We start from the raw sequence: 26128 nt of genomic DNA on the forward strand, positions 1-26128 counted from the left end.
TGATGATACTTCCTGTTTGAATTATCGGCCTATCTCTCTGTTAAACCTCGATATTAAATTATTAGCAAAAATAATAGCAAAACGCCTCAATAGCATTATAGGAAAATTAATACATAGAGATCAAGTAGGCTTCATGCCAAATAGACAGGCAGGCGATAATATACGCAGGGCAGTGTTATTGGCACATATTGCTAAAAAACGGAAAATCCCTTTACGTTTTCTATCTCTCGATATTAAGAGGGCATTTGACACAGTATCCTGGCAATATATGCAATATTCATTACAAAAATGGGGTTTTGGACCCCACTTTTTAACATGGATCAAAGCATTATATAATAAACCCAAAGCCTATATAAAATATGCTGGATACAAATCTGATGCCTTTAATATCGAAAGAGGTACCCGACAGGGTTGCCCATTATCTCCCTTATTATTTGCCCTTATACACGAACCCATGGCCCAATACATCAGAACAAACCAAACTATAACTGGCATTGAAGTAGGAGGTATTACACACAAATTATGTATATTTGCAGACAATATATTACTTTTTCTATCATCACCACAGGGCTCTGGTCCTAACTTAATACCAGCTCTTGATGGATTTGCAGCCCTATCCGGCCTTATGATTAATCCTAAGAAATGCCTAGTGCTTAATATTTCACTCACAAACATGGAATTGATCCCGGCTAGGGCTGCACTCCCATTCACATGGGCAGAAAAATCAATCCCATATCTTGGAATTCATTTAACAGCATCTCATTCTGACTTATTCTCAACCAATTATCCTCCTGTATTAAGACAGATCACAAACCTAATAAAACAATGGTCGCAACTTCCTTTATCCTGGATAGGGAAGATTAATGCAATCAAAATGACTATTCTACCCAAATTGCTTTATCTATTCAGAGTCCTCCCTATTCCAATTCCTTCCTATTTTTTGAGAATAGTACAAAAAAGAGCAACTTCGTTTATATGGGGCTCTTCTAAACCACGTATACCTATACACACACTACATCTTCCCAAAAATAAAGGAGGCCTGGGATACCCTAATTTTACTAACTACTACAGAGCAGCACATTTGGCCAGTCTGTCCAAATACCATGCAAAACAAGAAATCCCATTATGGGTATTTATAGAGGCTTCAGAAAATGACCCTCTATTAATATCAAATTTATTATGGCTTGATCCTAAAGACCGCTTTAAAATTCATAATCCCATAACTAAACACGTCTTATCTCTCTGGGATAAACTAAAAACCAAATATCAGTTACAATCTCCACACAATCCTCTCCTTTCTTTTATCAGAAATCCGGCCTTTTATCCGGCATGGATCTACCCAAATTCTTTTAAAGCTTGGACAACATCAGGCATTCAGACACTAAATGACTTCATAGCATCTAAATCATTCCTTTCATTCCCATCGCTTAGAGAAAAATATGATCTACCAAACTCTGAGATATTTAGATATCTCCAAATCAAAAATTTCTATACACCATTCCTAAAGGGGGATACACCATTATCCCAATTATCCATTTTTGAATCAATCTGTACAAAAGATCCATTTGCTAAAGGTACAATTTCATCACTTTATAATCAATTATATGGAGTAGCAAATCTTAATAGACCCTCTTATGTTCAGAGGTGGGAGGAGGACCTGGGACGAACTTTAGAAGACACGGACTGGTCTAACATATGGCTCACATCTAAGTCATCTTCACCCAACATCTTATCACTGGAGACAAATTATAAAGTCCTAACTCGCTGGTACCTTGTACCCGCTAGAGTGGCAAAATATTCACCTAATACCTCAACTCTTTGTTTTCGAGGATGCCCAGAAATAGGCACATATTTACACATATGGTGGACGTGCCCAGTAATCCAAACCTTCTGGAAGGAAGTCTTCGTGATTGCATCTAAAATATTTTAAAAAATAATACAACCAGATCCATATTTAACTTTACTTAATCTAAAACCGAAATGGTTAACACTCTCTCAATTCAAACTTATGATCCAACTAATAACGGCTGCAAAACAAGCAGTGGCCAAGGCATGGAAATCTCCTACATTGGTACTAGCAGAAACAATTCACAGAATGAATAATACAATGTCCCATGCTAAGATGGTAGCCATCGATCAAAATCAAATTCCAAAATTTGAAAAACTTTGGCATCCTTGGATAAAACAACAGTTCCTGTCAAACTTCAATGACTCTGTCCTGTTGCCATGGTAACAGATTAAATGACTTACAGAGACACCCATTCTAAGGCTTCAAAGAGAACTAAAAAGAATAATAAACTGACGAGCGGGACAACCTTGTGGACCATACCTCTACCTTTCAACCCTTTTTCTTCTTTCTCTTTCCTTTTCTCCACCTTACGATTAAAGCTCATTATCAGAATTTATTTGACCTATATACACTCTACTTGTAAACAATATGTATAGTAGGTATAAATCATTTAAATACCTACAAAAGTAACTAAGGAAATGATATATATCTTTAATTTAGGTTTACGTGAACCCAATGTTTAATATTTGAAATTTCATGATATTTACCTATATAAACCCTACTGTAAAACAATGAGCTTACTTTATAGATCCTTGTAAACTTACTTTATGTATCTTTATAACATTGTATACTCAATAAACTTCTTTTGACATGGAGCTAAATAAATCCTGTACAATAATAATAGGTAGACATGTGCACTGACGAAAAATGTGTTCGTTTTTGTTTTTGTTTCATTCGTGTGTGGTTTTTTTTTTTGCGTTTTTGGGTCATTCGTTATGATTGCAATTTGTAAATTTGATAACTCGTAAATTCTAAAAAATTGTAAATTCGTAAATTAGAAAATGAGAAAATCCGAAAATAAGAAAGAAAATCCAAAAATTTGAAAGAATAACTAACTAATAATAGCTAGCTATTAAATTATAGGTATTGGAATTTCCTTTCAAATTTGGCTGTTAGTGAACGTAACAAATACAAATTTATCTGAAGTTATGAATTATCCAAAATAACAAATGCCACATCTAAACAAATGGAACGGAACTAAGTAATAAATAATAATAGTAATAATAAAACTTTTTTATTAATATTATTGTTGTTATTTATCATTATTAATTCATTACGTTCTATACATTTAGATACGGCATACATTATTTTGGATAATTCATAACTTTGGATAAATTTGTATTTGTTACGTTCACTAACATCCAAATTTGAAATTACATTCCAATACCTGTAATTTAATAGTTAGTAGTAGTTAAGTTATTATTAGTTAGTTATTATTTCACATTTTCAAACTTTTGAGTTTTCGAATTTTCGTTCTTTTGAATTTTCAGATTTTCATTCGTATTTTTGGATATTCGAAATTCTGAATCTCCAAAATTTCGAATTTCCAAATTTTTGAATTTCGAATTTTCAAATTTTTCGAATTACTGAAAAGTCGAATTTCTGAATGTTCAAGAATTAGCAAATTCGTAAATTCGAAAAGTCTGATATTTCCGAATTAAGGAATTTGTCAAGATTCGTTAAAAAAACTAATTCAGAACTAAACAAATTGCACATGTTTATTTCATTCAAAAAGCACTCCCCATTCCACGTGTGCTGGGCAAGTTTCATTGCACACAATATTAATTTCACTAAGCTTAAGATTAGTTTACAGTAAAATAATATGAATCATGCCATAATCCAGCTAACATTTTGTATGCTTCACCTGCCACATAGTTTAACTGGTACAGTTTCACTGTTGAAGAGAACAACCTTGGGAAACTGGAGCGTTACTTCATATTTTGGAAGGACTGTGGTGACAAAAAAACAAATAATTTCAATACAGACCTAGATATACATATAGAAATATACAGTAAACAAAGGGGTTTATTTGCTAAAATTGGATAGAGAAAAATCTGGTGCAGTTGTGCATGGTAGACAATCAGTTTCTAACCTCTTGCTTGTTCAATTAATGTATAACTAAAGGCAAAACATTTTTTTTTTTTTTTTTAGATTTGGTTAGAGTGGAGAGGGATTAGAATGCTTGCCAGTTTTTATTGCTGTCTGTGCCCGTGTCTATTTGTCCTGTTTACCATTTATGATAGTGAAAGGAAAAGAAAATCCACGGCACATGCGCGGATGCCTGAGAGGTTAGATATGCCTGCTTAGAGCTCCGCTCCAGGGCCGTTTTCGCCGGAGGACTACAGGTCCCAGAGACGCCGAAAAGCATCAAAACCACCTGGCACTTACCTGTAAAGCACTCAGGTGCTATTAGAATGGTTTTGAAAGGCACCAAATCTAAAATTAAGTCTGGTAACATTAAGGAAACGCCGGCCCCTCAGTTATCCAAGATGGCGGCGGCAGTTACCTCACAGCCCAGCACCTCACATACTGCCAAGCCACTGATACTTAATACAAGCACCATAGATTTTTCTGGAGAGTCTGATACAGACATAGGAGACTCACAAACAGCATTACAAACGGATTTATTTAAAAAATTTGAGCGAATATTACAAAAAGCCCTGAAACAGACGTCAGACCACATAACAGATAAATTAACAAGGGAAATTAGAGACCTGGGGCAAAGAACAGCTGAGTTAGAAATAAGGATGGATGATTTGGAAAGCCAAACACAGCATCATGAATCAGAATTTATGAACCTGAAAGAAGAAAATGCTGTATTACAGTCACGTTTAGAGGACCAGGAGAATAGGGATCGTAGGGCTAACTTGCGGATTAGAGGTATCCCTGAGAATGTCCTTGATGTTCAAGCCACTATTACTGCACTATTTCAAGAACTACAACCTGGTATCCCAATAGAGAGATTAGAAATGGATAGAGTGCATAGAGCTTTAGCTCAACGTAGAATTAATGGCCCTCCTAGGGACATAATTGCTAAAATGCATTATTATCGCACTAAAGAACAATTGCTTGCAGCAGCCAGAGGAAAGGATTCTCTCACCTTTCAAGGTCATGTATATCAGCTTTTTGCAGACCTTTCTCCTATTACAGTGGCCAAAAGACGTGCACTTAAACCCCAGTTACAAGTACTTCAACGTCATCAAATTACTTATCATTGGGGTTGTCCTTTTTCGCTCAGATTTACACATTTAGAAACTAAATATATATATCGCTCTTCAGAGGAATTGCAGTCAGCCTTGATTGAGTTGGGCCTAAAGGATCAGGATTCACCTAAAGATTTGCCACGCAAAAGGTCAGCCTCAGGTTCACCTCAGCAAAATGCAACAGGAGTACATAACTCCTCCACCTCTTCGCGTCAACATCTACATAAACGAGGCCGTTTTGACAACTCTTCCCCTACTAATGAAGACTCAATGGACTGATATATATGTTTTTTTTTTCATATATATATCTGTTAAAGAATGTTTTCTATTTGACTCTTCACTATTATATTATAATCTATTTCAGTGAACCCACTATTCACAATACCAAGGTTTCAGGTTTTTGGACTTCCAGTCTAAATCTTGTTTTTAATGTCTATTTCATCCATAACTTTTTTTTGTGAAAATATATTTTTGTTCCCCCCCCCCTTTTTTTTTTTTTTTTTTTTTTACAGCTTTTTACTAATAATTTTTTGATTACACTTTGGTACTTGGTTATGACCAGCACTTAATATCCTATCTGTCCATAAAGTGTATGCGTATGTTCATATATGCATGTATGCATAAATGTATGGATGTATATATGTTTGCATATATATTTTTTTTATTTATTTTAGAAGTATATGTATATATATATATGTAGGAAGGCCAGTATGGTGGCCTGAATTTATGGGAGGAGCCCGGGGGGTATTTAAGCAGCCCGCTCACCTGTGGTGCTTGTCGGTTTCCTGTGCGCGATATACGTCACTAAGCCGACTATTCGATACCAGCGTCCGCAAGTTCTTGCCTCGCAGTTCCCGTATTCGATACTCCGTACTCTAAACTTTCGAAGTCCGCGTTTTCGTTTATAGTTGTACCACGCGTCTGGCTTGGCTGTCGCAGGTAAGGTCCCGTCGGACTTTTCGTTTTTCATATCATGTCACTAAACCGTGAGTTCAAATTTCGTTTCACCCGCATCGCATAAACTGCAATGTATATCGCTCGTACTTTCGATATGTTACAATTCGATAGCACAGCGACGCTGACGTCGCATCATTTCTAGCATGTCGGTATTAGTAGACAGCCATAGCCAGTCGCAGCTTGTAAAGTTATCAAATCAAGTTAGTTCGGTACCAATCATTTCTCATTTCTAAAACATTTAAAAAAAAAAAAAAAAACTCATTTCGGACATTTCAAATCATTTCTCATTTCTGGAAAAACATTTCTAAAAAATCATTTCGGACATTTCAAATCATTTCTTATTTCTGAAAACTCATTTCTGACATTTCAAATCATTTCTCATTTCAGTCACCTACCGCGCTCCGATTCGAATCCAATCGCACCAAAGATGCGCCGATTCGTCCCGGTGTGCCCCAGTTATTACGGCCTCATTTCTATACATGCTCCAGAGTTACGTTATTGTCAGCCAATTGTACCTCTGCCATGGTTATCATTTCATTTCCATGTATCACGTTCCGACATGAATTCAGTCGCATAAAAATGCACCGATTCGTCTCGGCGTGCCCCAGGATTGGCCTCATTTCTATACATGCTCCAGAGTTACGTTTTATCAGTCATTTTGTACCTCTGTCATGGTTATCATTTCATTCCCATGTATCACGTCCCGACATGAATTCAGTCGCATAAAAAATGCACCGATTCGTCTCGGCGTGCCCCAGGATTGGCCTCATTTCTATACATGCTCCAGAGTTACGTTTATCTGTCAATTGTACCTCTGTCATGGTTATCATTTCATTCCCATGTATCACGTCCCGACATGAATTCAGTCGCATAAAAAATGCACCGATTCGTCTCGGCGTGCCCCAGGATTGGCCTCATTTCTATACATGCTCCAGAGTTACGTTTATCTGTCAATTGTACCTCTGTCATGGTTATCATTTCATTTCCATGTATCACGTTCCGACATGAATTAGTCGCATAAAATGCACCGATTCATCTCGGCGTGCCCCAGGATCGGCCTCATTTCTATACATGCTCCAGAGTTACCTTATCAGTCATTTGTACCTCTGTCATGGTTATCATTTCATTCCCACGTATCACGTTCCGACAGGAATTCAGTCGCATGAAAATGCACCGATTCGTCTCGGCGTGCCCCAGGATTGGCCACATTTCTAATACATGCTCCAGAAATCCGGATCATAGCTGAATCGCAGACACCGGGGATTGACCCATATCTCTGTCACGCAATTTCTACCATTGTACTCTCACAACGCATCACCGTTTCGAAACCAGTCGCATCCAAGGCGCACCGATTCGGCACGGCATGCATCACAGGTTTCGATCACATTTCATACCCACACCAGAGCTCGGTTGGTTGCCAGTCGCTAACACGGCACAACCAATACGAGCCTCGGTCAAAACAATCATTTCTCTCATTTATTCAATACCGCACTCCTATTCGAATCCAGATGCAGCAAACAAGCACCGATTCGACCCAGGAGCACCAGTATTTTAGTTGCCTCATTTCAGTACATGCTCCAGAGCCCGGTCCACGGTCGAACAAATCGTGACACGACCAGGCCGCACCTCTGTCATGCAGTTCATTCATTTCACAATCAAGGCAAACATTTCGAACCATTTCATTGTCACAAATTGCAAGCACCATACAAATCATTGCTTCAAGTTACTTAGCAATCCCTTCACGAATTGTCACCTTTCATCTTCCTCAGGTCAGTCAAAGTTCAGTAGGTCCACCCTGCACCAGGTTGGACGATATCCCCCCAGGTAAAAAAAAAAAAAAAAAAAAAAAAGAGGGAGAACAAGTCGGGTAAGTATGACGCAGCGGATCAAAGAAAAACTTGAAATCCATCTCACCCCCAATAGGTTACAGTCAACCAGGAGATAAAGCTCGAGAGATCCTCACCAGAGCAACCATGTCCCAGGCCGGCAGTGAAGACTTCACGGCCCCTCTATCACCTACTCCGGTCTCAGAAAGCGGCAGCGTGCAATCCCTCAGGGGATGGACTATCCCCAGACTGACGGCAGAGCTCAGACGCAGAGGTGTCCCCTTCCCCGCCACAGCGAGGAAAGGCGAGCTCTTCAAACTCCTCTTCCCCCCACCAGCAGCAGGAGCCAGTACCCAACAGGCATCTCTCCAGTCCATATCATCGGCCATCTCGCAGTTACACACAATGGTATCATCTCTATCCACCTCAGTTGCAGACGTCCAAGCCAGGGTGGCACTTCTGGAGGCCCGACCGGCCACAGCAGTCCCCGACCCAACGGCAACTCAGACCTTGACACCTCTTCCTACAGGTACCTCAGGCTCAAGCGTCATTGTCTACCCCTCCCACCTGGTCCCAACCAGTATCAGGAAGGACATTTTGGACGGCAAGGACGTCAACCTGGCCTCTCTCCTTATCTCCGTGCATGATTTAGCAGAAAATAAAGCCTACTCCTGGGGCGACATATCGGTGGTCATTAAAGCCAAAGACCCCAGGCTGAACCGCAAGCTATCAGTCCCCGAATTTACCCTGGCCTTTGGCATGCTTAGAGATGTCCTATGCTCAGCCACCCCCAGCAGGCGGGAAGAGCTGGACTTATACCTCCATACTGTGGTAGACTTGGGCCACAAGTATGGAGGTTTCGCTTTCTACGATTATCATCGTTCCTTCTCAGCCAAGGCCGCCGCCAGATTCGCACAATTCCAGATCGCGACAGATTGGAGTCTCATGGACACAGAGCTCTTCTGCCGCCACTTTGCCGGCTTACGCTCACCTCTGTGTGCAATTTGCCAGTCTTCCACCCACACTGCCACCTGGTGCTCCAATACGGCGATCAGACGGCCCTTCGAGTTCCCCTCTACCTCAGGTACAGTACAGGGCCAGTCACCCCCTGAACCAACGCCTCAGGTGGACAAACTCGGACGCCCAGTCCGAACCGTGGGAGGGGCAGCCATCTGTAATAACTACAACTACGGGTCCTGCAACTTCAGCCAATGCCGCCTACTTCACATCTGCACTTTATGCCAAAGAGCACACCCTAGGAATTTGTGTGAAGTCAAGCAAAACAAGAGGGCATGACTAAGCCGAATCAACATCTTATGGCTAGGACTGTATCTCACTTCACACCCCACCCCTTCCCTGGCCACCTACCTTATCCAAGGCTTCACAATAGGCTTTCACACCGGCCTCATTGCACTGCCCCACAGTACTCACGAATGCGCCAATCTTCGTTCGGCAGCCATCGACGAACAGGCCATAGATCAGCTCTTACAGGCAGAGGTAGATCGAGACTATGTAATAGGCCCTTTCACTTGCCCCCCTTTCAGCACATGGAGAGTCAGCCCTATTGGGCTTGTCAAGGGCAAATTCTCTAATAAATTGCGTTTGGTGTACGACTTGTCTGCGCCTCATTCTTCGCACATACCCAGTCTCAATTCCCTGATTCCCTCCGAAGAGTTTTCCCTAAAATACTCCTCAGTGGACATGGCAATACAAGCGATCATCAAAGCAGGCACAGGTGCCTGGCTCTCCAAAGCCGACATCTCGGATGCCTTCAAGCTCCTGCCCATCCACCCATCCCTGTGGTGCTGGCATGGCATCAAATGGAAGGAAGCGTATTATTTTGCTACGAAACTCACCTTCGGTTCGAAGAGTAGCCCGTGGCTCTTCGACACGTTCGCACAGTCCCTCGTTTGGATACTATTACACAAGGGCCAATGCCATGAAGTCATCCATTACCTGGATGACTTCCTACTGATAGAACCGCCCAACAAGCCCCCAGGAGATCTCGACAAACTGAGAGTAATTTTTGGAAACCTCAACGTTCCTATCGCCGAGCACAAAGTCGACGGTCCAGCAAACATCATCACCTTTCTCGGGGTCAGCTTGGATACCTGCGCAATGCAGGCCAGTCTCCCTCCCGACAAATTAACACGCATTAGGGCAGTTATTTACGAGTTTACACACACCAACGGCTGTACCAAAAAACAGTTGCAGTCTCTCCTAGGTATGCTCAACTTCGCTATGCGAATTATCCCACAAGGCCGCACATTCGTATCACGCCTACTTGGATTTCTGTCAGAAACTCAAGACCCTGATCAGATTTTGAAATTAGACTCCGCAGCTATAGCGGACCTATCAATGTGGGAGGAATTCTTGTCCGCCTGGAATGGCATATCTCTATTCATACCTATGGTTTCGATCCATTCACCCCAGGTAGTGACTGACGCTGCAGCCTCCACAGGTTTCGCGGCAATTTTTGGCCATCATTGGTTTTCAGGACCCTGGCCTCAACAGATACTATTGATACCTGGCTTTTTCCAAACATCTGCCCTGTTTGAGCTTTATCCCATAGTGGCAGCCGCACAACTCTGGGGCCACCACTGGACAGGACAAACCGTAGTCTTCACCACCGACAACCAGGCCACGGCAGACATCATCAACAGAGGCAGGTCCAAGTCCCTAGCAGTCATGTCCTTCCTGCGCAGGTTGGTTCAACTGTCTTTACAACATCAGTTCAACATACACTGTGAATTTATACCCGGCAGATACAACTCAGCAGCTGACGCACTATCACGTTTCAATTATCCCTCCTTTTTCAAACAGGTTCCCGATGCCGACCCAATGTCGGCCCCTATCCCCGTCTGGTCACAACTGACCCTGGATTAGTGCAACATCTACACGGAGCTACGCAACTCATAAATAATTCCCTCTCCCGCAACACACTCAAAGCCTACCAGACAGCTTGGAAGGCTTTCAACAAATTCCTCACGCCCTGCCGCAAAGAACCAACAGATATCAAACAGGTACTGGCCTTCACGGCACACTGCCACACGCAGCTGGCCTTATCCTACAACACCATCCGGTTATACCTAGCCGGCATTCAACATTTCATGGCGCTTGAAGACCCGACGAAGTCGTCACTGTTCTCATCCCACGCTATACGAGCCATCCTAAGGGGAATACAGAAACAACAACCAGTCATCAGCACTAAGCGTTTGCCCATTACGGGGCCCATCTTTAGGGACATGTCAAACATACTGGCTACTTCGCCATTCGGTCTGCTCCCCAGCACGGTCCTACAAGCAGCCATATATTTAGCTTACTACGGGTTCTTGCGGCCTGGCGAATTCACCACTAACAAACCCACAGACCTAGTACTATGCAGACGACACTTGCTTCGACACCAAGACCACTTTATCCTGCATCTAGAGGTCTCTAAAACCCAGCAAACTGGCTCGGGAGTGAACATCCACCTCTACAGAACCAACAACAGCTGGTGTCCAGTCGCTGTACTCAACCGACTCCTATCTCTCCTGCCTGAACAACCAGACAGCAGTCCCCTTCTACCATTCCCAGTCAAACCCTTAAATGCCTCTCAGTTTGTGAGCCACATAAGAATACTTCTCCGCAATCTCCACCTTAACCCTAGTCAGTATTCCGGACACTCTTTCCGCATCGGAGCAGCCTCCGCGGCATCCCGCCACGGGGTGCCAGATCACATCATCAAAAGGTTAGGCAGGTGGAAATCAGCCTGCTTCGCCCGGTACATCCCCAATCCACAAACAGAGATGGCACAGGCATTCTCCAAATTGGCTCAATAAATAACTGAAAACCAATAAAATTATAACCCTACCTGAATGTTTTTTGCCCCCTTATTTTGGCATACCGGCCATTAGACCAAGGCACACTTTCAGGTCTATTTCATATGGTAAGTCCACACTTTCAGGTCTATTTCCGATGGTAAGTCTTATCTTTACTATAAGTGTTATCTATGTCCATATCGGACATAGGGCTCCGACCATAAGTAGGAAGGCCAGTATGGTGGCCTGAATTTATGGGAGGAGCCCGGGGGGTATTTAAGCAGCCCGCTCACCTGTGGTGCTTGTCGGTTTCCTGTGCGCGATACCCACCCTCCCATCCCCATTTCACAGCATTTCTCAACTACTCATTTCATTCATTTCTCTTACAGAATAATCATTTCTTAAACCAGGGTATGCCCCCTTATTTTGGCATACCGGCCATTAGACCAAGGCACACTTTCAGGTCTATTTCATATGGTAAGTCCACACTTTCAGGTCTATTTCCGATGGTAAGTCTTATCTTTACTATAAGTGTTATCTATGTCCATATCGGACATAGGGCTCCGACCATAAATATATATATATATATATATATATATATATATATATATATATATATATATATATATATATATATATATATATATATGTATATATATATATATTATCTTTTTTTATTTATTTATTTATTTATTTATTTATTTATTTATTTTAAATTTATTTATGATGTATATGTGTATGTATGTGTATGTATTTGTGTGTATGTGTATGTATATGTATATGTGTATGTATGTAATTATATGTATGTATGTATATGCGTATGTATGTGTATATATGTATGTATATGTATGTGTGTATGTATATGTGTATCTATAATATATATAAAGAAGGAAAGAAAGAAAAAGAAAAAAGGAAAAATTTTTTTTTTTTAATTTATTTATTCAATTTTTATTATTATATATATATATTTTTTTAATTTTTTTTCTTATTTATTTATTTTTTGTCACGATTATTATATAAATTAACAATCTTAAGGCTGGTAGCCATTTAAATAATTTAGTTTGCCTAAGATTGCATCTAATATTATAAGTTATAGTAGTATATTTTAATGGAGCTGTGGTTCTCCGGCGAAGTTCGTCCTTTCGGAACTTCTTGTTGCCCCCCTCTCCATCCTCAGATTCTCGCTGCTATTATGTGGGAGTCTGCGGATGGTTTTGGAGCCTCTTGGAGTTTTTTGATTACTCCTCTAAGTTGCTCCCTTACCCTAGCATTTTGCTTTTCTTTATGCTTAATATGTTATCATATTGGGGTTACTCGATTGCAAATTATTCTCTCCTATTCTGTCCTTTCTTTTCCTTTTCTTTCTCTCGGGATGGTGTCCTTGACTTTAGTTATTAATAGTATTCCATATGGTGTGATAGTCATCTATGTTTTATTATGGCCCCGATAAATATTTTATCCTTGAATGTTCAAGGATTTAATATTCCGCATAAACGCACAAAAGCAATGAGATCTTTCTCAGCCAAGAAGGCACACATTATTTGTCTGCAGGAAACTCACTTTACAGATAAAGCTACTCCTAAATTTCTTTCCCCCTCTTATCCACAATTTTATACCGCCTCAACTACAGTTAAACAACGAGGGACTCTTATCGGATTTCATCGTTCTATGCCATTTACCCTTTTAACTCAACTAAAAGATCCGGAGGGAAGATACTTACTTCTCACAGGATATATATTGGATATGGCTGTCACAATAGTATCATATTATGCACCAAATAAGAGACCAGAATCCTTTTTGTCCCATCTTTTCCAAATTGTAGAAACCCACAAATTTGGCACTGTAGTTTTATGTGGAGACTCAAATACAACAGTTTTCCCCTTCTTAGATAAGTCTCCGCCGGCACCCATCAATAGGTCTACTAATGTAACCCTTCAACATCTACTTACTAAACATGGTTTGGTGGACACATGGCGAGAGCTTAACCCTACTAGTAGACGTTTTACACATTATTCCTACCCACATAAATCATTCTCATGCATAGACCATATCCTAATCCCTTATAGCATGACCCCTGAAATTTTATCTTCAAACATTCTACCCTTTACATGGACAGATCATTGTGCGATATGCACATCCATTGCATCTACTATACCCAGATCCCACGATACTAATTGGTGTATTAATGACTCCACATTAACTCACCCTTCCCGTCGTAGTGAAATTGAAATTGCACTAAAGGATTATTTTTCCTCCAATGATACCGGAGATACTTCTGACACCACGTTGTGGGAAGCTCACAAAGTGGTTATTCGTGGTAGACTAATACAACAAGCTACAAACCTCAAAAGAGAACGTAAACTTTTGTTTGCAAAGTTGGAAGATAACTTTAACTCTTGTCATTCCGCCTTTCAATCATACCCGAATGCCATTAATAATACTAAATTAGACAAAGCGCGTCTTGATCTAGATTTATTTTTAACTGACTCAGCAGACAAACTTATACGTAAAAGACAACACATTCAATACCTTAATGCCAACAAACCCACCACCTCTTTGGCAAGAAATTTGAAATCAATAGATCAAATACGGACCCCTATACGACTGAAAACGTCAAGTGATGCGTACACCAGTAATCCAATTAAAATATTGGAAATATTTCGATCTAATTTAGCTAAAGTGTATTCCTATGCTCATGATTTTAATCAAACCAATGCAGATACTCTTTTCTCCAATGTCAAACTCCCTACTCTAACTATTGAACAACGAGAGAGACTTGAGTGTCCTATCACAAATATTGAAGTTCAGAATGCTATAAAAAGTTTGAAACTTCATAAAAGACCGGGCCCCGACGGGTTTTCGGCATCATATTATAAAAATTTTGAACACATCCTGACTCCAGTCTTGACTAGAGCCTTCAATTCTATCTTAGCAGGACACTTATTTCAATCTGAGACATTAAAATCTATTATAGTTATGATTCCCAAACCCCGTTCAGATACTACCTCTTGGACTAATCATCGCCCTATATCTCTACTCAATTTAGATATTAAGTTGCTTGCTAAGATATTGGCATCTAGACTGAACAATATTATAGGTCAACTCATACACAGGGACCAAACGGGTTTTATGCCCAAGAGACAAGCAGGAGATAATATAAGAAGATCCCTTTTACTCATCCATGCAGCTAAATCCAGACGCATCCCAACCTGCCTCTTATCTTTAGACATCAAAAAAGCATTTGATTCAGTCACCTGGCCTTATATGCAGTATATGCTTCAAAAATGGGGTTTTGGAATACATTTTCTGACTTGGGTTTCCTCTCTTTATAACAATCCGAGGGCTTATATCAAATATGCCGGATACAAATCGACAATGTTCGATATTAGAAGAGGCACGAGACAAGGCTGCCCCCTATCCCCGTTACTTTTCGCTCTGCTTATAGAACCTTTAGCACAACTAATCAGATCTAATCCAGACATCAAAGGTATTGAATTGGGTGGGTATCAACATAAGCTTTGTCTTTTTGCTGACGATATTCTTATTTTTTTATCACATCCCCATATTTCCGCCCCTAATCTTCTTAATGTACTTGATAAATTTGCACATATTTCAGGGCTCTTTGTAAACCCCGTTAAATCAAATGCGCTAAATATATCTTTATCACTATCAGAGCTTCAACAGGCTCAAATTTCCTTACCATTTAATTGGGTCTCCCATAAATTACCATACTTAGGAGTTTACCTCACATCCTCACTTTCTGATCTTTTTGCAGTTAATTATCTACCTCTATTGAAACAAACCACAGGCCTCATGAAACAATGGTCCTCTCTCCCATTGTCATGGTTGGGACGGATAAATACTATAAAGATGACGTTATTACCGAAATTTTTATACCTATTTAGGGTTCTTCCGATTTCTATACCATCATATTTCTTTAGAATTACACAAAGTAAAGTGTTGTCGTTCATCTGGGGTAACATTAAACCCCGTATATCTAAATCCACTCTTTACCTTAGCAAAACATGTGGGGGCCTGGGGTTACCAAACTTTTCCTCTTATTACCATGCTGCACAAATTTCTATTTTAACTAAATACCATTCTAGGGAAGAAATACCCCTTTGGGTAGCTATTGAATCTATTGATAGCGACCCCATATCTGTAGCCAATTTGTTATGGATGCAACCAAGAGATAGATCTCATTTATTTAACCCCATTACGAAACATTCATTAACTATTTGGGATAAGTTTAGTAAAATCCATATGCTTCAATCTATGCACAATCCCCTTCTTTCTTTTCTAGGGAACCCAGCTTTTTATCCTGCTTGGAAATTTCCAAAGTCATTTTCAGCTTGGTCCTCTACAAACTTGGTCAGATTATATAAGCTAGTCTCTAATGATAATTTTCAAACATTCTCTACTTTATGTGATAACAATGAATTACCTTGTAATGAAATATTTCGTTATTTACAAATCAAAAATTTTTATACGCCTTTCCTTAGGACCGGTACCATGCTTAATCAATTGTCTCAATTTGAGCATATTTGTATGAGTGACCCACATGTTAGAGGGATTATTTCACTCATTTATCAAAATCTCATTAATACTCCTAATGATATACTTCCGCCTTATACTGCTAAATGGGCAACAGATTTAGGACGGACGTTCACCATCGATGACTGGTCTAACATATGGATGGCTACCAAATCCTCCTCCCCTAATTGCTTTGCTCTTGAAACTAACTTCAAAGTTTTGGCGCGTTGGTATCTAGTACCAGCTAGGATTGCTAAATTTACTCCTTCATATCCTAATAATTGCTTCCGAGGTTGTTCCTCACCAGGTACCCACGTGCACATATGGTGGCAATGCCCGATTGCTCAAGAATTCTGGAAAAAAGTATTTGCCATGGCATCTAAAGCTTTAGAAATTCCTATAACACTAGATCCAGCCATTGCACTCCTCAATCTTAAACCAGACAACATAACCTGTAATCAATTCAAATTGCTTATTCAAATCAATACTGCAGCTAAACAAACTATAGCCAAAGCATGGAAGTCTAATACACTGATTGTAGCAGAAGTCAAACATAGAACGAACAAGGCCCTCATTTTCGCAAAAATTACAGCTATCAAAGACAATAATATTAATAAATTCAGTAGGATTTGTCAGCCTTGGGTTAAGCACTTCTTTTCTTCCGATTTCGACCAGTCATTGATGTTACCCTATTAAAATTCCTGTAATATTGATGTATTATTGCTTATCTATGTCGGGAGCCGGGACACCACTCCGGGGGATTCTTTCTTTTCTTCTTTTTTCCTTTTACCTTACTACCTATTTCTCTTAAGATCTCTTTAATTTCTAGGGCAAACCTATGTAATTTTATTTAATATTCAGCACTATGATTAAAATGCCCGTATAAATCTCATATTCTTTTCTCTTCCTTCCCTACTATCTTTTCCTTTATTATTTATTACGCGATTGATAATTATGGGATATTTTTACAATTGACTTAAGTGACTCACATCTCATTATCAATGAGTAATGTCTTTCTGCATATTAGACTTTCATAATTTTTCTTCTCTGATAGTTAAATATAGTCAATAATTTGTAATGAGAGTATCACTCCTTTTTTCCGTTCTTCATTTAAATTTCTTTCATCTTCTCTCAGGTGTACCATATGGATTAATTGCTATTTGTAATATCAATTTCATTTTTGATTATCCATGCCCCCATCTACCCACAGTCTGAGCCCAAGAGGGGTGGATAGGTGGTCTGGAGGCATACTTTATATATTTCATATATAAATATAGATTCATATTTTGATTCACAATTTATTGACTAATTTAAAATTTTATTCATCTCTGATTTCACCTCGCCTGTGAGATTTGTTTTTGTAAAGGCCATATAGATATGTCTCTATTGTTCATATATATATCCCTTGATACATTATCTGATATACTTTGTTTTTTCTTATGCAAAATTTCAATAAAAATATTGAACAAGGAAAAGAAAATCCACAATTTTGGGTTGTCCCTAGAAAAGTAATAGAGGGGAAATCTTCCAACGGGGACACTAGTTCTGATGACCTGGGGGTCCCCAAGTAATTACCTTAATTTGGAGGGATTTCCTCTCACTTCCTGTTTGGCTATGGGACAGGAAGTGAAGGGATATCTCTGCAATCCTTCCTTGCTCTATCCAAAATAAAAAAATATGTTTTGCTTTTAGTTCTACTTTAAGCTATGACAAAAAAAAAAGTAAATCAACCCCAAGGAATAGTTCTTCACCATATTCCTCCACTTTAAAGTGATGGGCTGTGTCCTTCACCCGGATGGTGTATTCCCCCAGCAGAGGCTCAGAGGAAAGTGGAAGGGAAAGCTCAGCCAATCCCTGATTGACCGTCACATTTAACCACTGGCCAATCCGATTCTTTCCTGGATCCTGAAAGCAAAATGATAGAATACTGTTATTAACAAAACTGCATGCATCAAATTATTCTAAATAAGAGCTATAGTATCCCAAAAAACCATCTTTAGATAGCTCGACAACTACTTATCCCATTTAGTTAAAAAAAAGTAGAACAATTTATTTAAACACATACTCTAAATATACACAGCAAAATATGTAATCAGTATTACCTGTAATTGTACAGATTGAATCTGAAAAACAAAAAGCAGTAAATAGTAAGGAAACACAGTTACTAAAGACATGCCTGGCAACATTTCTTGAACAGATTAATAACAAACTGACTTTTTGTTAATATGCTCAAAATCCACCCAAAATCTTTTACTGTAATTCCATCTACTAATATCCACCACTGTACTCAAAATTCTTTTTTATCTCCTTATGCAATTGTAAACGTACTGTATCGTTGACATCAGTTTTTAGCCTGACAAGTGGCCTTTGTGGCAAATGGTAATATACGTAATCCAAAGGTAGACTAAACTTAAGGTAACTGTTACCTGTTCGTAACCTTCAAAAAGATGGTTCAGAAAAAACTTACTAGTATGACTGTAACATTAAACTGTCTACTTTGCCAAAAACCAGTTGTGAGAGGGGGCACATCTCTTCATGATGGTGGATGTGTGATCTGTGAGATTCGGACCCGCACTGCTCTCCGTGACCCCTGCACAGCTCCATCGGCATACATTCACCATAGGGGTAAGATATACAGATCCCCAAAGCCTCCTAGCACCCCATGGTAAAGATGGGGGAGCAACAACCTTACATTTGACCCTGTAGTCACAATGGACTGCTACTTGACTACGCCTCAATCCCCAGTCTCGATTACACAAGGAAGAGTACGTTAGCACCCTTATGGCGGACGACAACTCCCAGCAAGCCCTTCCCCCACATCTCCATTCACCCTCTCAGTCCGTTTTAACCCCTGAACTGCTCAATGTCAAACTACAGGCTCTAGCACAACAGCTCACAAGGGGAATAGCCCAAGGGGTGGGGAAGATTTCCAGGGAACTCAGAGGGGAGATTGACCAGCTTGGTGAGCGCACAGCAACTTTGGAAACCAAGTTTTATGAGACATTACAGTATGTTCAGGCCCTGGAAGAGGAAAATGCCTCTCTTAAAAACTCTGTGCCCCTGCTACAACTTCGGCAAGAAGACCTGGAAAACAGAGAAAGGCGCCAAAACCTCAGGATTTGCGGGGACTCAGAAAATGTGGCTGACAATAACATCAGACCATACTTATTTGGCCTGTTTAAACACCTTGCTCCTGACATAGTGGACATAGACTGGTGCCTTGATCGGGCCCACAGGTCTCTGACATAGTGGTGTGGTGCCACTATTATGAGAGTAAAGAAGCGCTGACCCTGGCTACCCGCAACCGATCCATTATTGAATATAAAGGGGACAGAATTCAAATATTTAGCTACCTCTCCAATCACCCTGGCTAAAAGGCGCTCACTACATCCCATCACCTCTCACCTTCAACTACACAAGATCCCTTACTTCTGGGGCTTTCCGTTCCGCCTCAGTGCAACAAAAGATGGCGTCCAACATACCCTCCGGGATCTGCAAGAAGGAGATTCTGTCCTCAAAAACCTGGGCCTACCACCATTACTGACAGGTGAAGGGCAACCAATGCCTACTACCCCCGACTTACTTTAGCCCCATCATCGATCTAAACCCCAGTGAGAGGAAGGCTTACTCCACTCCTCAACGACCTCAATGGCCTAGGCAACCTACCTAAACCCCGTGAGTCATCCTTCAGGAGGTTTTTCTTTCCTTGGGATCATGGATCCCCACAACCCCTTCTTACGGGTTTGATTTGTTCCGATTCACCTTGTTGCCAATGATGGAAGATTAACTGTTCTGCCTCTTTTTTTTGCCCTCTTTTTCCATTGGGTTGTTTTGCATTGTTGTTTTCTATTTCCTTCTGTTAGAATCTCTGATTCTCTATATAAGGCTGGCTATGGAGTCTTTTGTCTGTTAACACCACTAAAGCAGCACAGCGGGTTCCCATAGTTCTCCCAAGTCAGAGTCTGCCTTGCTCCCCTATTTGTCCTCTGGCTGCGGCTAAGGACTCCTGAGTTGTTGTTGCTACTCAGACCTACACATGTTATTAGGTCAACTTTTTTTAGGCCAACCCAGTTTTTTTGTTATTTGGCAGCTACATATCCTCAGGACTTTTTTTTTTACTTTTTTTTCTGTTATTATGTTCCCTTTTTTTCTTTCTTTTTTTTTTACCTTAGCCATTTTTCTAAATTTTTCCATAGTTACAGTATGGTATGTTGATTAATATAAGGCTATTAGTCTATAATCCCATTGTAGGGAAGCTACCTGTTCCACTATATCTACACTGGCTAAATTCTACTACCTTGGTATGGCTCTGAAGCTGTTGTCATACAATGTGAAAGGCCTGAACTCCATCAAAAAATGATGGCTGGCTTTGAAGGAGTTCAGGGCCTTTGGTGCGGATGTGATCCTGATTCAGGAAACCCACTTCTGCACTGGAGGTTCCTTTAAATTTGCATCCAAATATTTTCCCATCTCTCACATGGTGTCTGACTCATCTGGTAAGGCTGGCATCGCAGTACTGATTAGATGTTCTTGCCCTCTCCAGATCCATTGCATGCATCTAGACCCACACGGTTGCTACATAATAACTCAATGAGTTTATATGTCTTGTCTCATTACAATTATGAATGTATATGCACCTAACTCAGGTCAGATCAAATTCTTAACTGAGGCATTTGAACAGCTCCAACGCTTCTCACAGCCCTTTACCGTGTTAGGTGGAGACTTCAATGCCATTCACTCCCCTACATGAGATAGGAGATCCCTATTCCACACTAAACTACCCCTCCCAGCACAATCTTTGTCCAAATCCTTTCGCAAACTGACACGTGTCCACCACCAATTTGACACCTGGCAGATTAAACACCCAACTAGCAAACAGTTTTCATTCTATTCTCCTCCCCACAAAATGTTCTCTAGACTTGACCACTTTTTCGTTACGGCCCCCCTCCTACCCAAAACAGAGTAAGCTGATTTAGGTCCCATCACCTGGTAGGACCAGGCCCCCCTGACCTTAGACCTTTCCCTTGCCACTGCGTACCCTAAGAAATGTCACTGGAGGCCTAATGAATCACTGCTAAATGACCCTAAAACTAAAGATGTACTTTCCCTCGCTCTGACAGAATACTTCCAGCTCAATGTAGGCACTGTTTCCAGTCCATCCACTCTATGGGAAGCTCACAAGGCGTATTTCAGTGGGCAATTTTTTTAGTAAGCTCCCATAGAAAGAAGGATGCCGCCCTTCTGAAATCATCCTTACTGGCTGAACTGCAAACAGCTGAGCACTCCCTAGTTCACTCTCCCACAGTGGCTCCACTACGGACAGTAACTTCGCTACGAAACAGGCTAAAGTCCCTGGAGATGTCAGCTATAGACAAATCCCTCCTATGGGCTAAGCAAAAGTTCTACGAGTTCTCCAACAAACCACATAGAATGTTAGTCTCCAGTCTCAACCCTAGGCCCTTCCATTCCTTTCTGGATCACCTTAAACAATCCGCGCATGGGATCCCCCCAGTCAATTACCAGGCCCTTTGGGTCTGGTATGTATATTAAGGGGAACCCCAAACCAAAATTTAAAAAAAATTGCATGGGGGTGCCCCTAAAATCCATACCAGGCCCTTTGGGTCTAAAATTGAAATTAAGGGGAACCCTGCACCAAATTTCTTACAAAAATGGTGTAGGGGTCCCCCCCAAAATCCATACCAGACCCTTATCTGAGCACGCAACCTGGCAGACCGCAGGAAAAGAGGGGGGATGAGAGATTGCCCCCCCTCCTGAACCGTACCAGGCCACATGCCCCCCAAAGCACCTTGTCCACATGTTGATGGGGACAAGGGCCTCATCCCCACAACCCTTGCCCGGTGCATGTGGGGGTCTGCGGGCGGGGGGCTTATTGGAATCTGAAAGCCCCCTTTAACAAGGGGACCCCCAGATCCCGGCCTCCCCCCCTGTGTGAATTGCTAACAGATACATTGTACCCCTACCATTTCACAAACAAAGTGTCAAAATGGTAAAAAAGACAAGAGACAGCTTGGGACACGTCCTTTCTTAAAAAAAAAAGTCCCACGATATAAGTTCATGCCGCCCGATGCACCGAAAAAAGGGAAAAAAACCTGCAACTGATCCGTCTCCATGGGAGGCTCCCGCCGACTGATGCGTCTTTTCTGTGACAGCTCTTATATAACTGAGCCTACATCGTGGGACAGTTTGATTTATTGATTTTTTTAATAAAGGACTTGTCCCAAGCTGTCCCTTGTTTTTTTTATCATATTAACACTTTTTTGTGAAATGGTAGAGGTACCCATTACCAATTCACACAGGGGGGGAGGCCGGGATCTGGGTGTCCCCCTGTTAAAGGGGGCTTCCAGATTCCGATAAGCCCTCCGCCCGCAGACCCCCACAACCTTCAGGCAAGGGTTGTGGGGATGAGGCCCTTGTCCCCATCAGCATGGGGACAAGGTGCTTTGGGGGGCTACCCCAAAGCATCCTCCCCATGTTGAGGGCATGTGGCCTGGTACGGTTCAGGAGGGGGGCTGTTCTCTCGTCCCCCCTCTTCTCCTGTGGCCTGCCAGGTTGTGTGCTCAGATAATGGTCTGGTATGGATTTTGGGGGGACCCCTATGCCATTTTTTAAAAATTTTGGCGCAGGGTTCCCCTTAATTTCCATAACAGACCCGAAGGGCCTGGTATGGATTTTAGGGGGACCCCCACGCATTTTTTTTTTTAAATTTTGGTTCAGGGTTCCCTTAATATTCATACCAGACCCAAAGGGCCTGGTAATGGACTGGGGGGGATCCCGTGTTCTTTTTTTCAATGAGTTTTATCTATATTGTTGAGACCCGACAATTCATTACAGCCGCGCTCAGTTTTAAATGACAATTTTTCCTTTACAAATGTAATTTTGATGTGGTACTGTTCTAAACACTGGAAAAATGCAACACTTTACAGGCATACTATAGGCACCCCCCAGGCACGATATTTAAAGGAATATTTCATTTTTATTGTTTCACTTTAAGCATTAAAAAAATTACTGCTGTCCATTTTTTAAAAACAAATTGTATTGATACATGTTCCTTGGGGCAGGACCCAGGTCCCCAAACACTTTTTATGACAATAACTTGCATATAAGCCTTTAAAATTTGCACTTTTGATTATTCTTGTTTCGTGTCCCATAGACTTTAACTGTGTTTGTGTGTTCTGTCATACTTTTTGGCTGTTCGCATGTTCTGCTGTGAACTGAATAGGAGGGTGTTCGGCTCATCCCTAATAGAGACCAAGTAGGATTTGTCCCCACTAGACACGCTGGGGGACAACACTAGGTGCGCCATCTATATCATCGATATGCTGAACAGAGTACGCAGACCAGCATTGATCCTCAACCTAGATGCCCAAAAGGCATTTCATAGATTAAGCTGGCCCTACATGTTTGCTACCCTTTCCAAATTTGAGTTTCACGGTCCATTTATATCTGCTTTAGCTGCCCTCTATCCCTGCTCCTATTCATTCTATTGCCCTGTACACATGGTCGGATTTTCCGACGGAAAATGTGTGATAGGACCTTGTTATCAGAAATTCCGACCTTGTGTAAGCTCCATCACACATTTTCCATCGGAATTTCCAACACACAAAGTTTGAGAGCAGGATATAAAATTTTCCGACAACAAAATCCGTTGTCAGAAATTCCGATCGTGTGTACACAAATCCGACGCACAAAGTGCCACGCATGCTCAGAATAAATAAAGAGATAAAAGCTATTGGCCACTGCCCCGTTTATAGTCCCGACGTACGTGTTTTACGTCACCGCGTTTAGAACGATCGGATTTTCCGACAACTTTGTGTGACCGTGTGTATGCAAGACAAGTTTGAGCCAACATCCGTAGGAAAAAATCCATGGATTTTGTTGTTGGAATGTCCGAACAAAGTCCGACCGTGTGTACGGGGCATAAGTCTGGAACCCTTGGCGGAAGCTATACGGTCCCATCCTGATATCCGAGGGGTTCCAATGCGCCATAGAGAATATAAATTATCCCTATTGGCGGATGATATTCTGCTGATCCTGACATTTGCCTCCCATCCCTACACGCTCTCCTTTCCCAGTTTAGCTCCCTATCTGGTTACAAAATCAACACCTCTAAAACAGAAGCCTTGCCTCTACATATCCCCCCGGAAGATCTAACATTCCCAAAAAGCTCATACCCATACCACTGGTGTACCTCAGCTCTCAAATATCTAGGCGTACAAATTACTCCTACCTACTCCTCCCTGTACTCAACCAAATACACACCACTGTTTAAGGACATCAATGCCATGTTAACTTGCTGGAATTTACCTCCATTATCGTGGTTAGGCATAATCAATGTGTTGAAAATGTCGGTCATGTCTAAACTACTATACGTTTTCAAGACCCTTCCAGTCCCCCGGGGCAGGACCCAGGTCCCCAAACACATTTTTTATGACAATAACTTGCATATAAGCCTTTAAAATTAGCACTTTAGATTATTCTTGTTTCGTGTCCCATAGACTTTAACGGTGTTCGTGTGTTCTGCCAAACTTTTTGCCTGTTCGCATGTTCTGCTGTGAAACAAACAGGAGGGTGTTCGGCTCATCCCTAATAGAGACCAAGTAGGCTTTGTCCCCACTAGACACGCTGGGGACAACACTAGGTGCGTCATCGATATCATCGATATGCTGAACAGAGTACGCAGACCAGCATTGATCCTCAGCCTGATGCCCAAAAGGCATTTCATAGATTAAGCCCTAAATGTTGGCTACCCTTTCCAAATTTGGGTTTCACTGTCCATTTATATCTGCTTTATCGGCCCTCTATCCCAACCCCTCATCTCAGGTCCAATTGGCCTAATTTACATCCCAGACCTTCCCTATGTCAAACTGTACCAGACAGGGCTGCCTCTATCTCTGCTCCTATTCATTCTATGTCTTGAACCCTTAGCGGAAGCTATATGGTCCCATCCTGATATCTGAGGGGTTCCAATGCACCATAGAGAATATAAATTATCCCTATTCGCAGATGAAATTCTGCTGATCCTCACATTTGCCTCCCATCCCTACACGCTCTCCTTTCTGCTCCCTATCTGGTTACAAAACCAACACCTCTAAAACAGAAGCCTTGCCTCTACATATCCTCCCGGAAGATCTAACATCCACAAAAAGCTCATACCCATGCCACTGGTGTACCTCAGCTCTCAAATATCTAGGCGTACAAATTACCCCTACCTACTCCTCCCTGTACTCAACCAACTACACACCACTGTTTAAGGACATCAATGCCATGTTAACTCACTGGAATTTACTTCCAAAATCGTGGTTAGGCATAATCAATCTGTTGAAAATGTCGGTCATGCTTAAAGGGGTTGTAAAGGTAAAAATTTTTTCACCTTAATGCATTCTATGCATTAAGGTGAAAAAACTTTTGACAGTACCGCCACCCCCAGGCCCCCCGTTTTACTTACCTGACGCCTCGAATCTTCGCTGCTCGTCCTCGTCATCTTCATTGCAGCTCAGCCTGGTCGCTGATTGGCTGCAGTTGATGGATTGAAAGCAGCGCAGCCATTGTCTCGCGCTGCTGTCAATCACATCCGATGACGCGGCGCGCCGGGGGGCAGGGCCGAGTGATACAGCGAGCGGCTATAGCCGCCGGCTGTATCACGGGAGCGCGCCCGCAAGCACTCACCACTATGCGAGGGAGCTCACATTAAGGTGGTAAATGCTTGCGGGGAGGAGCTGAAACAGCCGCCGAGGGACCCCAGAAGACCAGGTTCGGGGCCACTCTGTGCAGAACGAGCTGCACAGTGAAGGTAAGTATAACATGTTTGTTATTTAAAAAAAAAAAAAAATTACCTTTACAACCCCTTTAAACCACTATACTTTTTCGAGACCCTTCCAGTCCCCATACCCATGTCTTAACTGAAACTGATCAAACGATGGTTCCTCAGATTCATATGGG

At 41.4% G+C, this 26128-nt stretch overlaps 1 protein-coding gene across 3 annotated transcripts in view; it reads right to left on the reverse strand.

Annotated features, from left to right (window-relative positions):
- LOC141105649 (alpha-2-macroglobulin-like protein 1) overlaps positions 1–26128 on the reverse strand; it is a 583128-nt gene that overhangs the window by 503157 nt on the left and 53843 nt on the right. For all 3 annotated transcript variants that reach the window (XM_073595625.1, XM_073595627.1, XM_073595626.1), the window contains exons 5-7: positions 18271–18291; positions 17920–18073; positions 3714–3798 (exon numbers count right to left, since the gene is read on the reverse strand). In XM_073595625.1, the coding sequence (XP_073451726.1) occupies positions 3714–3798; positions 17920–18073; positions 18271–18291 (260 nt within the window). The remainder of the gene's footprint in view (positions 1–3713; positions 3799–17919; positions 18074–18270; positions 18292–26128) is intronic.

This window comes from Aquarana catesbeiana, linkage group LG08, assembly GCF_042186555.1.
Source record: "Aquarana catesbeiana isolate 2022-GZ linkage group LG08, ASM4218655v1, whole genome shotgun sequence".
NCBI classification, from domain to species: Eukaryota; Metazoa; Chordata; class Amphibia; order Anura; family Ranidae; genus Aquarana; species Aquarana catesbeiana.